Source organism: Acipenser ruthenus, unplaced genomic scaffold (genome assembly GCF_902713425.1).
Source record: "Acipenser ruthenus unplaced genomic scaffold, fAciRut3.2 maternal haplotype, whole genome shotgun sequence".
NCBI lineage: Eukaryota > Metazoa > Chordata > Actinopteri > Acipenseriformes > Acipenseridae > Acipenser > Acipenser ruthenus.
Window position 1 is genome coordinate 1 of NW_026708234.1, and position 12,907 is coordinate 12,907.

Here is a 12,907-nt window from a genome sequence, read left to right on the forward strand (position 1 = left end):
TCACATTCAATATGAATTCATTACATTAATAACTGCCCCCCCCCCCTCCTTTCTCCCCAACTTGGTACATCCCGTAAAATCAATTTTTTTTTTAAAAAAGCGAAGAACGTGTCTTGACAAGACGTCGCTTGCAGTTTTTTTTTTTAAAAATATGATTTTAAACGGTTGTAGAAATCAGCTATTAAAACCCTTTCTGGCACGGCGGGCACAGGGGTGTCCAGCCCCCGCTCCCGGAGAGCCACAGTCCAGCTGGTTTGACAGGTAACCCTTAAATCGCACGTTTCTCAAGGATGGAAGTCGTTGATCCCATTAAGCGAGGCTCTGGTTCAAACCAGCTCCACGCTGGCGTTCGGATTTTTGTTCCAAAATGATCTCTGAAATACTTAATTGAACAAATGACCTTGCTGATTATTAAGGGCTACCTATAAAAACTCGTCTTTATCCCCTCCGCTCCCCTATTTTTAATATGTCATGCCGGAAAGGGTTAATTGCCCAAATGCGTCATCTCATTAAAGCTGCAGGAGGCACTGAACGGCTGTTCAAACGGTCTCTTCAAGAGGAGGTAACCGTCAATTCGGATGACCGACCAGTTCCCCACCCGTGTCACTAAATTTGAAACCCCTGAACCCGTGCAACGCCTCCTTTAAACAAACAAATAATAATAATAATAATAATAATAATTGTTTTGTTTTTGTAGGACAAGTATGCCCCTTCTACCTGAAATTGGTAACCGAACACCAATGTGTTTACCGTTTTCTTTTATAAAGAGATGTACTTGGTACATACATTATATATAGATTTAAACCAAATAACGCTTGGTTTGGTGTGTGGGTCGCTCCGTGTCGCGCCCCTCCCGTCAAATGCGCGACACCTGGAAGTCGGTGACGCGCCCTGCGGACACTCTCCCGTTACACATGGCCACTCTCACGCGGTCCACGTTCCTGGCGGTGCTGATAAACCAGCCGGGGAACCGAGCCGACTCGAAAGTGGAGGTGCTGCCACTGTCTCGCTTGTAAAACAGGAACCGGGTCGCGTCGCTGCTCAGGCTGATCGTCTTCAAATCATCCCGATTCTGCACCTTCTATAATAAATACAAAATAAATACATTATAAAATGGTTAGGGATCTGTGCTTGTATAAATGCATAACGAATAACAAAACCAAAATGCGAGTGTGTCTCTTCTTGTGTGTGCGTGTGTCTCAGTGTGTGTCTGTAAGAGTGTGTCGGTGTGCGTCAGTGTGTGCGTCTCAGTGTGCGTGCGTGTGCGTGTGTAAGAGCATGTGAGTGTGTGTGTGTGTGTGCGTGTGTGTGTGCCTCTCTCTCTGCCTCTCTCTCTCTCTCTCACCTCAAGCTCCAGGACGGGTGAGTTGTGTGGGCTGTTGCAGGACAGGAAGTAATTATTGCCCCCGATGCCCAGAACCACGGGTTGCCCCAATCCGGGCTGGGTCTGCGGTATGTAGGTGGAGAGGCTCAGAGTCACTGCAGGAGAGAGGAGGGAAAATTGCAGTGATGAGAGCGAGTCCTATTGTAAGTGACTCTGCAGCAGCAGCAGCAGCAGCTGTTGAGATCAAATCTAAATGCACACGAGAATATAACAAATAAAAACAATTCAGACTTTACAGGGAATAGTAACGCTGTATAAAACACAACATCAACACGACCCGGATATCGATACGGCGGTACTTCGTGTTGTATCGCGTGCACCTTTACTGTCACTTAAAGGTAGTTTTTTGATATATTATTATTTATTTCTTAGCAGACGCCCTTATCCAGGGCGACTTACAACTGTTACAAGACATCACATTATTTTTTACATACAATTCCCAATTTTTACAGTTGGGTTTTTACTGGAGCAATCTAGGTAAAGTACCTTGCTCAAGGGTACAGCAGAAGTGCCCCCCACCTGGGATTGAACCCACGACCCTCCGGTCAAGAGTCCAAAGCCCTAACCCCTAACTGCTGCCCTATAGGTGTAGTTGTATATGTATTTGTAGCCCCCCCTTACCTTGCTGTGAGATGTTGGGGCCCTGCAGCATGCTGGCTGTCAGCTCCACGGGGCGCCCATCCAGCTCGTTCATCACCCAGCCCTTCTTCTCCGAGTCGCTTATCGAGTGGGGCTCGTCGGAGCGGCGCCGTCTCAGCTCGGTCTCAAAGCTCTCCAAGTCGGAGCTCTCCAAGTCGGGATTCACCTCCAGCATCACGTGCTCTGAGGGGGCGGGGCAAGAGAACGTTGCGAGAATTCAGCGAGCGGATCGTAAACGTGGAACGAAATGACATCACAGCCATGCAGTGACGTCATTGCTTAGAATACTGCAGCCATAATAGTTTATGTTATTTCATTAAAAAAAAAAATATATATATATATTTGAAAGTGGTCCTACCTTCATTCACGTGCTCCATCAAGATGTTCAGCAGGTCTATGTCGGAAAACTCGGACCCGATCGCTTTCCTGTGCGGTCTCTTCATCTTCTCCAGGGCCAGGACCAGCGTCACTGCCTGTCTCATGGAGCGCACATAGCCGGACACCCGCAACTCGAGACCGTTGTCTCCCACCCAGCCCACCTTCTGCGGACGCTCATCTTGCATTCTCTGCGACAAGAAGAAAAAGTGAGTTTAATTCAATTAGAATTATTACTATTATCTTTACTGTTAAATTAAAAAGAAGAATTGCGTTTAATATCATTTAATGACACTGCATGTGATTTACTGTAACTTTAACATTGCTATTATCTCTAGTGATTATGGGATAGATTATATATATCATATTGTAATAATATTATATTCGTTTGGTAACTTACAAATAAATAGCATGGCAAGTATATTGTTTTCAGCATATATCCTTATTATTATGAATAATACATAAATTAATTAATGAAGCATTCACAAAACACAGCCGAATGAGAACCAGATTTGTATTTATGTAGAAGTGCTTACCTTCTCCACCAGGGCGCAGTGTTGTGCTTCAAAGTCAAAGATCTCGCTGCAGAACAGAGAGACAGAGCACGTGAGAACACCGCTGAGCGCAGCACCGCAATGCCGGGGCAGGTATGCAACGTGCCACGATTTATTATTTTACACAGAAGAAAGGGAAAAAAAAAAATGCAGTGCGTCTGTCTGTCTTACCTGGAGATTTCGTTTGCCATTTCAGAAGATACGCGTGTGTTGTAGCTCATTTTCAAGCTGCACAGGAAACAAAAGGGTGAATGTTTAATTAAAACCGACAAACTTCTATGTGAGTTCGTACTATATATATAATCACAGGAGCGATGAGAATGTTTAAATGAATGAGAGGGCATTGATTGGATGATTTTCTTAACACTTTCCCATAGAATATACCACTGCTATAATAATAATAATAATAATAATAATAATAATGATAGTAAAATCTCAATAGTGCTGCTAAGTATAATAATAGCTGCCGTCATATTCATGTTAATAACAGCACCATAGCAATTGCATAAGGAGTTCCTGTACCTGATGTGTCGCTGTGTGTCGTTATGAAGTATATTGCAGTGCAGCTGCGTCGCTTCGCTTTGCTTTGCTGGCGGTATTGTGCTCTGTTTGTTCCGGTGCTATCGCTCTGTGGATTCGCTTTGTGTTCCTCTGTCTGGAACCACGCTATATATTCAGAGCGGCCGGAAATTCCGCGGGGGGGGGGGGGGGGGAAGGGAGGGGAGGGGAGGGGAGGGGAGGGCGTGGCGGTGCTGAGTGCGTTACAAAATTCCAATCATTAATTATTGCAACATTTACACACAACATAACATCTGCTTGTGTAATATTGGCGTTTATTGATTATTATAATAATCCCTCAAGTCGACAAACGACTGGACACACACACACACACACACGCACACACGCACACACACACACACGCACACAGAGACACACACACACACACACACACACACACACGCACACAGAGACACACACACACACACACACACACACACACGCACACACACGCACACACACACGCACACAGAGACACACACACACACTGACACACACAGAGACACACAAACACACACATACACGCACACACACACATACACGCACACACACACACACACGCACACACACACGCACGCACACACACACACACACACACACACACACACGCACACAGAGACACACATACGCACGCACACACACACGCACACAGACACACACACACGCACACACGCACACACACAAAACCTTTTCATTTATCTATATCAGATCGTGTATGAGATCGCAACATGCTGATCAGCGACTAATCAAAGCTACAATGAAAACTAAAGGATTTTATGCTGGAGCACTTCATTATAATCACTCTGCCTGACTGTAACACATTAATAAAGACGAGTCGCTTCTGCTTTGAAATGACAAAGTAAGCCTTGCGATCCATGTTACTATGAGCGCGTTTCTCAGCTGTGATTGAGATACACGAGAGGCTGAACACGGATCCATTGAATTCTTAAAGGAGAGGAGAACAGTCGGCGGAAAACACCGAAAACAGAAGCTCTAGAACGTGTGACTGGAAGTTATTTAAATATCCGACCGTCCGTCCCCTTGTCAAAGTTTACCACAGGACATCTGAGTGCTCCTTTCTGCATTTTCCCTCGTGCTATTCCTCTGGCTAGACTATAAATGCACCCTTGTGTGTTTTAAAAGCTGTCTTACTTCTGTGCTTTACAATGCTTCCCTATGCTTTACCAGACCTCTCTGTGCTTTACAATGCTTCCCTATGCTTTACCAGACCTCTCTGTGCTTTACAATGCTTCCCTATGCTTTACCAGACCTCTCTGTGCTTTACAATGCTTCCCTATGCTTTCCCAGACCTCTCTGTGCTTTACAATGCTTCCCTATGCTTTACCAGACCTCTCTGTGCTTTACAATGCTTCCCTATGCTTTACCACACCTCTCTGTGGTTTACAATGCTTCCCTATGCTTTACCACACCTCTCTGTGCTTTACAATGCTTCCCTATGCTTTACAAGACCTCTCTGTGCTTTACAATGCTTCCCTATGCTTTCCCAGACCTCTCTGTGCTTTACAATGCTTGCCTATGCTTTCCCAGACCTCTCTGTGCTTTACAATGCTTCCCTATGCTTTCCCAGACCTCTCTGTGCTTTGCAATGCTTGCCTGTGCTTTCCCATGCTGTCACTGTGCTGTATCACACTGTGCTGTGTTTTTACGAGGGGACTCTTGTATGAGTGTCATTGTAATTGCAAACAAATCCCTCGATGCTGTGGCAGGAATTTCTCGCAGAGTTCCCTTTTCTTTTTTTGACCGAAGTGTAAACCGCGGCCACTTAGTCATTTTCAAAAATCATACTCAAAAGTTTGGCAATTATGAAAATGGTTAATGTACATTATTAGCCAGGAAATTATAGCGTTGTTGCGTTTTGCAATAATGCATCCTGTGTGACGCAATTGTGAAGCCCAGTGACAGATTGAACTGGCATCACTTCCTTACCTGAATAACAATGCCTGCCAATGCATTGCGATCTACACTGAATTATATACATGCAGCCATTGCATCACCCTGAACCATGAACACATCCTGCTTCATAGAGTGGAATGAAACCTGCTGAATAATGTGACGCTAACATATTGAATCGCACACCGCTCTGGAGTTTTCCAGATACTTAACAGAAAAACTGACAAAAAAGTGACATTTCGTAATCTAGCATGAAATACTTCTGTACTATTATGACTTCCGGTAGATTTTGACATGATTGCAATGATATTCTGCATCGTTACAATGCACTGAATGTGTCAATCTTTTTGCTTGATATATGTAAGTGCGCCCTGTTCCAGATTAGCCCGCCCCCTGGTGTTTATTGGCTGCTGTGTGTTCTGCTGTGCGGTGATTGGGCATCACCATCAATCCTGTTCTGTGTAACAGTCGGCGCTGCTTTATCGGGACGCCTCCGCAGTTGCCAAGTCCGCTTATAACAAGCGGAATTGGGCTTGAGAGTTGATGTAATTTTTTGAGAGTCGCGGTTTTTTTTTTTTAAATAGATGACGTGCCTTCAACAGTTAAAATGGTTGTAGGCGTGGTTTTTGGTGATTGATTGCTGTCAATCTATATGCACACAATGTATTTAATTTGTATAAACACTCTGTTTTTTTGAACTCACCTCGCATTGTGAATACATGTTAAACACACCATTGCAAATACGAGTCAATTGCTTTTGTTTTTCATTTGTATTCCTAAACAAAATGAATCGCTGTTTTTTTCATCAGCCTGAGAAACCGCAGGAGACTCCAGCAGCTCCTTCAAGAGTTCAACGTGCTTTACGCAAGTCCCAGCGTAATGACGTACTCCCTGCACCGCGCCACGCAAACCCGTCCCGCTCTGGAAAGCGATCTCCGTTCAGCGTTTCAGAATACTGTCTCTATCTCTGAAACTGTCGCTGCCCAAATTATTTAATAAGGGATGTTTAACACACACAGAGAGAGGAGGCTACACTCCCTTTCAATTAATACAAAGAGATTAATCGTACTAAATATATTATTATTATAGCAGACGCCTTTATCCAGGGCGATTTACAATTGTTACAAGATATCACATTATTTTTACATACAATTCCCCATTTATACAGTTGGGTTTTTACTGGAGCAATCTAGGTAAAGTACCTTGCTCAAGGGTACAGCAGCAGTGTCCCCACCGGGGATTGAACCCACAACCCCCCGGTCAAGAGTCCAGAGCCCTAACCACTACTCCACACTGCTGCACTGATATCGTCATTTATTATTATTATTTATTTCTTAGCAGACGCCCTTATCCAGGGCGACTTACAATTGTTACAAGATATCACATTATACATTATTTCACATTATACAGATATCACATTATTTTTACATACAATTACCCTTTTATACAGTTGGGTTTTTACTGGAGCAATCTAGGTAAAGTACCTTGCTCAAGGGTACAACAGCAGTGTCCCCCACTGGGATTGAACCCACAACCCTCCGGTCAAGAGTCCAGAGCCCTAACCACTACTCCACACTGCTGCCCATCATCATTATTACATGTATTATTATTATTATTATCTTCATGTAGTAGTATTATTATTGTAGCGTTTCACGCAATAGGCAGAAGAGAAGAAGACAAGACGCTACTTTCAGGGTCAAAGCTTTATTTTTCATGTTACGTCACCACACCCCGCAGATCCCGCTGCTTGCCCTGGAACGCCCACAATGAGCGTGCAACGCCCCCTTTACAACATAACTCCGCCCCTTTATGCTAATCGGGTGCCGGAGCGAACAGCTATCCCATTGGTCCCCAGCCGCACACCAGGACCAATGGGCACACACAACCAACAGCCAATGACAGGGGCCAGGGCGCACCATGCGTGCAGGACAGCTCGCACAGCCACAGAGACAGAGCGAACCCGCAGCTACAGGGAATACAGACAGGGGGAGAGGAACACGATACAGCGGTAATAACAGCACCCAGACAGAGAAACGAGAGGGAATACAGAACGCAGACATGATGCACTGAGCGCTACAGTATCATCGTGCATTATGATGATGGACCCCCATGTGCTGCTGTTACATCGCATTGGTGGGATTTCAAAGTGCTGTTACTCAGGAGGCTGTGTGGTCCAGTGGTTAAAGAACAGGGCTTGTAACCAGGAGGTCCCCGGTTCAAATCCCACCTCAGCCACTGACTCATTGTGTGACCCTGAGCAAGTCACTGAACCTCCTTGTGCTCCGTCTTTCGGGTGAGACGTAGTTGTAAGTGACTCTGCAGCTGATGCATAGTTCACACACCCTAGTCTCTGTAAATCGCCTTGGATAAAGCAGGCGTCTGCTAAATAAACTAATAATAATAATCAGCGGTCTTAAAGAGCCATGTATTTCAAAAACAATCATTTATTTGGATTCACAGGCGACAGGGCAATACAATCAAATAAATAATAATTAAGTTAACAACATATATTTAAATAAAATGGCAGGAAATTACACACTTATATCAATTATGAATACAAAACAAAATCCTAACTTTCAAGGTGAAATTCCAGAGACGGTCTTTTAAAATAAATAAATAAAACCACCCACAATTTTCAGCAGTAAAAAACAGAACAAAACAAACCCAGTGTGGACCTGCAGTAAATTCAGAATTTTATACTGAGCGTCAGTCACCTAAAAACTAGATCACAAATATAAATAAATAGATAGAAAAATATCGAGAGCCCTGAAGAAACATTACTCGCTTAAAAAAAAAAAAAAACATCAATAAATAAATAAATAAATAGCCTAAACTATCATATACAACAACAGCCTCTGTGGAAATGCTTCCAGACAGTTTTTTACGATATACTAAGGGTCACATTCAATATGAATTCATTACATTAATAACTGCCCCCCCCCCCTCCTTTCTCCCCAACTTGGTACATCCCGTAAAATCAAATTTTTTTTAAAAAAGCGAAGAACGTGTCTTGACAAGACGTCGCTTGCACTTTTTTTTTTTTTAAAAAAAATAGGATTTTAAACGGTTGTAGAAATCAGCTATTAAAACCCTTTCCGGCACGGCGGGCACAGGGGTGTCCAGCCCCCGCTCCCGGAGAGCCACAGTCCAGCTGGTTTGACAGGTAACCCTTAAATCGCCCGTTTCTCAAGGATGGAAGTCGTTGATCCCATTAAGCGAGGCTCTGGTTCAAACCAGCTGGCGTTCGGATTTTTGTTCCGAAATGATCTCTGAAATACTTAATTGAACAAATGACCTTGCTGATTATTAAGGGTTACCTATAAAAACTGATAAAAACTCGACTTTATCCCCTCCGCTCTTCTATTTTTAATATGTCATGCCGGAAAGGGTTAATTGCCCAAATGCGTCATCTCATTAAAGCTGCAGGAGGCACTGAACGGCTGTTCAAACGGTCTCTTCAAGAGGAGGGAACCGTCAATTCGGATGACCGACCAGTTCCCTACCCGTGTCACTAAATTTGAAACCCCTGAACCCGTGCAATGCCTCCTTTAAACAAACAAATAATAATAATAATAATAATAATAATAGTTTTGTTTTTGTAGGACAAGTATGCCCCTTCTACCTGAAATTGGTAACCGAACACCAATGTGTTTACCGTTTTCTTTTATAAAGAGATGTACTTGGTACATACATTATATATAGATTTAAACCAAATAACGCTTGGTTTGGTGTGTGGGTCGCTCCGTGTCGCGCCCCTCCCGTCAAATGCGCGACACCTGGAAGTCGGTGACGCGCCCTGCGGACACTCTCCCGTTACACATGGCCACTCTCACGCGGTCCACGTTCCTGGCGGTGCTGATAAACCAGCCGGGGAACCGAGCCGACTCGAAAGTGGAGGTGCTGCCACTGTCTCGCTTGTAAAACAGGAACCGGGTCGCGTCGCTGCTCAGGCTGATCGTCTTCAAATCATCCCGATTCTGCACCTTCTATAATAAATACAAAATACATACATTTAAAAAAATGGTTAGGGATCTGCGCTTGTATAAATGCATAACGAATAACAAAACCAAAATGCGAGTGTGTCTCTTCTTGTGTGTGCGTGTGTCTCAGTGTGTGTCTGTAAGAGTGTCTCGGTGTGCGTCAGTGTGTGCGTCTCAGTGTGCGTGCGTGTGCGCGTGCAAGAGTATGCGAGTGTGTGCGTGTGTGCCTCTCTCTCTCTCTCTCTCTCACCTCAAGCTCCAGGACGGGTGAGTTGTGTGGGCTGTTGCAGGACAGGAAGTAATTATTGCCCCCGATGCCCAGAACCACGGGTTGCCCCAATCCGGGCTGGGTCTGCGGTATGTAGGTGGAGAGGCTCAGAGTCACTGCAGGAGAGAGGAGGGAAAATTGCAGTGATGAGAGCGAGTCCTATTGTAAGTGACTCTGCAGCAGCAGCAGCAGCAGCAGCAGCTGTTGAGATCAAATCTAAATGCACACGAGAATATAACAAATAAAAACAATTCAGACTTTACAGGGAATAGTAACGCTGTATAAAACACAACATCAATACGACCCGGATATCGATACGGCGGTACTTCGTGTTGTATCGCGTGCACCTTTACTGTCACTTAAAGGTAGTTTTTTTGATATATTATTATTTATTTCTTAGCAGACGCCCTTTTCCAGGACGACTTACAACTGTTACAATATATCACATTATTTTTTTACATACAATTACATATATATATATTTTTACACATTATTTTTACATACAATTCCCCATTTATACAGTTGGGTTTTTACTGGAGCAATCTAGGTAAAGTACCTTGCTCAAGGGTACAGCAGCAGTGTCCCCCCCACCTGGGATTGAACCCACGACCCTCCGGTCAAGAGTCCAAAGCCCTAACCCCTAACTGCTGCCCTATAGGTGTAGTTGTATATGTATTTGTAGCCCCTCCTTACCTTGCTGTGAGATGTTGGGGCCCTGCAGCATGCTGGCTGTCAGCTCCACGGGGCGCCCATCCAGCTCGTTCATCACCCAGCCCTTCTTCTCCGAGTCGCTTATCGAGTGGGGCTCGTCGGAGCGGCGCCGTCTCAGCTCGGTCTCAAAGCTCTCCAAGTCGGAGCTCTCCAAGTCGGGATTCACCTCCAGCATCACGTGCTCTGAGGGGGCGGGGCAAGAGAACGTTGCGAGAATTCAGCGAGCGGATCGTAAACGTGGAACGAAATGACATTACAGCCATGCAGTGACGTCATTGCTTAGAATAATGCAGCCATAATAATATCCGATGGCTAGTTTTTGCCCGTGAAAGCGCATTAAAACAAAACTCAGAGCTGCTGTTAACGACTTTAATCGACATTTAAGACTTTTTTTTTTCTTCTTAAAGTTTATGTTATTTCATTAAAAAAAAAAAAATATATATATATATATTTGAAAGTGGTCCTACCTTCATTCACGTGCTCCATCAAGATGTTCAGCAGGTCTACGTCGGAAAACTCGGACCCGATCGCTTTCCTGTGCGGTCTCTTCATCTTCTCCACGGCCAGGACCAGCGTCACTGCCTGTCTCATGGAGCGCACATAGCCGGACACCCGCAACTCGAGACCGTTGTCTCCCATCCAGCCCACCTTCCGCGGCCGCTCATCTTGCGTTCTCTGCGACAAGAAGAAAAAGTGAGTTTAATTAAATTAGAATTATTACTATTATCTTTACTGTTAAATTAAAAAGCAGAATTGCGTTTAATATCATTTAATGACATTGCATGTGATTTACTGTAACTTTAACATTGCTATTATCTCTAGTGATTATGGGATATATATATATGTATAATAATATATAATAATATTATATTTGTTTGGTAACTTACAAATAAATAGCATGGCAAGTATATTGTTTTCAGCATATATCCTTATTATGAATAATACATAATTAATTAATGAAGCATTCACAAAACACAGCCGAATGAGAACCAGATTTGTATTATGTAGAAGTGCTTACCTTCTCCTCCAGGGGGCAGTGTTGTGCTTCAAAGTCAAAGATCTCGCTGCAGAACAGAGAGACAGAGCACGTGAGAACACCGCTGAGCGCAGCACCGCAATGCCGGGGCAGGTATGCAACGTGCCACGATTTATTATTTTATACAGAAGAAAGGGGAAAAAAAAATGCAGTGCGTCTATCTTTCTTACCTGGCGATTTCGTTTGCCATTTCAGAAGATACGCGTGTGTTGTAGCTCATTTTCAAGCTGCACAGGAAACAAAAGGGTGAATGTTTAATTAAAACCTACAAACTTCTATGTGAGTTCGTACTATGTATATATATATATATATATATATATAATCACAGGAGCGATGAGAATGTTTAAATGAATGAGAGGGCATTAATTGGATGATTTTCTCAACACTTTCCCATAGAATATACCACTGCTATAATAATAATAATAATAATAATAATAATAATAATAATGATAGTAAAATCTCAATACTGCTGCTATAATAATAGCTGCCGTCATATTCATGTTAATAACAGCACCATAGCAATTGCATAAGGAGTTCCTGTACCTGATGTGGCGCTGTGTGTCGTTATGAAGTATATTGCAGTGCAGCTGCGTCGCTTCGCTTTGCTTTGCTGGCGGTATTGTGCTCTGTTTGTTCCGGTGCTATCGCTCTGTGGATTCGCTTTGTGTTCCTCTGTCTGGAACCACGCTATATATTCAGAGCGGCCGGAAATTCCGCGGGGGGGTGGAGGGGAGGGGAGGGCGTGGCGGTGCTGAGTGCGTTACAAAATTCCAATCATTAATTATTGCAACATTTACACACAACATAACACCTCCTTGTGTAATATTGGCGTTTATTGATTATTATAATAATCCCTCAAGTCAACAAACGACTGGACACACACACACACACACACACACACACACACACACACACACGCACACAGAGACACACACACACACACACACACACACACTGACACACACACAGACGCACACACACACGCACACAGAGACACACACACACACACGCACACAGAGACACACACACACACACGCACACACACACACACACACACACACACACACACACACACACGCACACAAAACCTTTTCATTTTCATCTATATCAGATCGTGTATGAGATCGCAACATGCTGATCAGCGACCAATCAAAGCTACAATGAAAACTAAAGGATTTTATGCTGGGCGCACTTCATTATAATCACTCTGCCTGACTGTGTTCACATTAATAAAGACGACTCGCTTCTGCTTTGAAATGACAAAGTAAGCCTTGCGATCCATGTTACTATGAGCGCGTTTCTCAGCTGTGATTGAGATACACGAGAGGCTGAACACGGATCCATTGAATTCTTAAAGGAGAGGAGAACAGTCGGCGGAAAACACCGAAAACAGAAGCTCTAGAACGTGTGACTGGAAGTTATTTAAATATCCGACCGTCCGTCCCCTTGTCAAAGTTTACCACAGGACATCTGAGTGCTCCTTTCTGCATT

At 43.8% G+C, this 12,907-nt stretch overlaps 2 protein-coding genes across 2 annotated transcripts; both read right to left on the reverse strand.

Moving 5' to 3' along the window:
• Positions 1 to 9: 9 nt before the first annotated feature.
• Positions 10 to 3,572, reverse strand: LOC117397953 (interleukin-1 beta-like). Its single transcript, XM_059020416.1, has 7 exons — positions 3,475 to 3,572; positions 3,124 to 3,180; positions 2,935 to 2,980; positions 2,382 to 2,589; positions 2,006 to 2,206; positions 1,346 to 1,479; positions 10 to 1,081 (listed from the first exon to the last, which is right to left on the reverse strand). Exons 2-7 carry the CDS (start codon positions 3,171 to 3,173, stop codon positions 857 to 859), a joined length of 864 nt encoding a protein of 287 aa, XP_058876399.1. The 5' UTR covers positions 3,174 to 3,180; positions 3,475 to 3,572; the 3' UTR covers positions 10 to 856.
• A 4,277-nt stretch (positions 3,573 to 7,849) lies between these two features.
• LOC117970734 (interleukin-1 beta-like) lies at positions 7,850 to 12,096 on the reverse strand. Its single transcript, XM_059020415.1, has 7 exons — positions 11,960 to 12,096; positions 11,587 to 11,643; positions 11,399 to 11,444; positions 10,848 to 11,055; positions 10,363 to 10,563; positions 9,652 to 9,785; positions 7,850 to 9,407 (listed from the first exon to the last, which is right to left on the reverse strand). Exons 2-7 carry the CDS (start codon positions 11,634 to 11,636, stop codon positions 9,183 to 9,185), a joined length of 864 nt encoding a protein of 287 aa, XP_058876398.1. The 5' UTR covers positions 11,637 to 11,643; positions 11,960 to 12,096; the 3' UTR covers positions 7,850 to 9,182.
• Between the last annotated feature and the right edge of the window lie 811 nt (positions 12,097 to 12,907).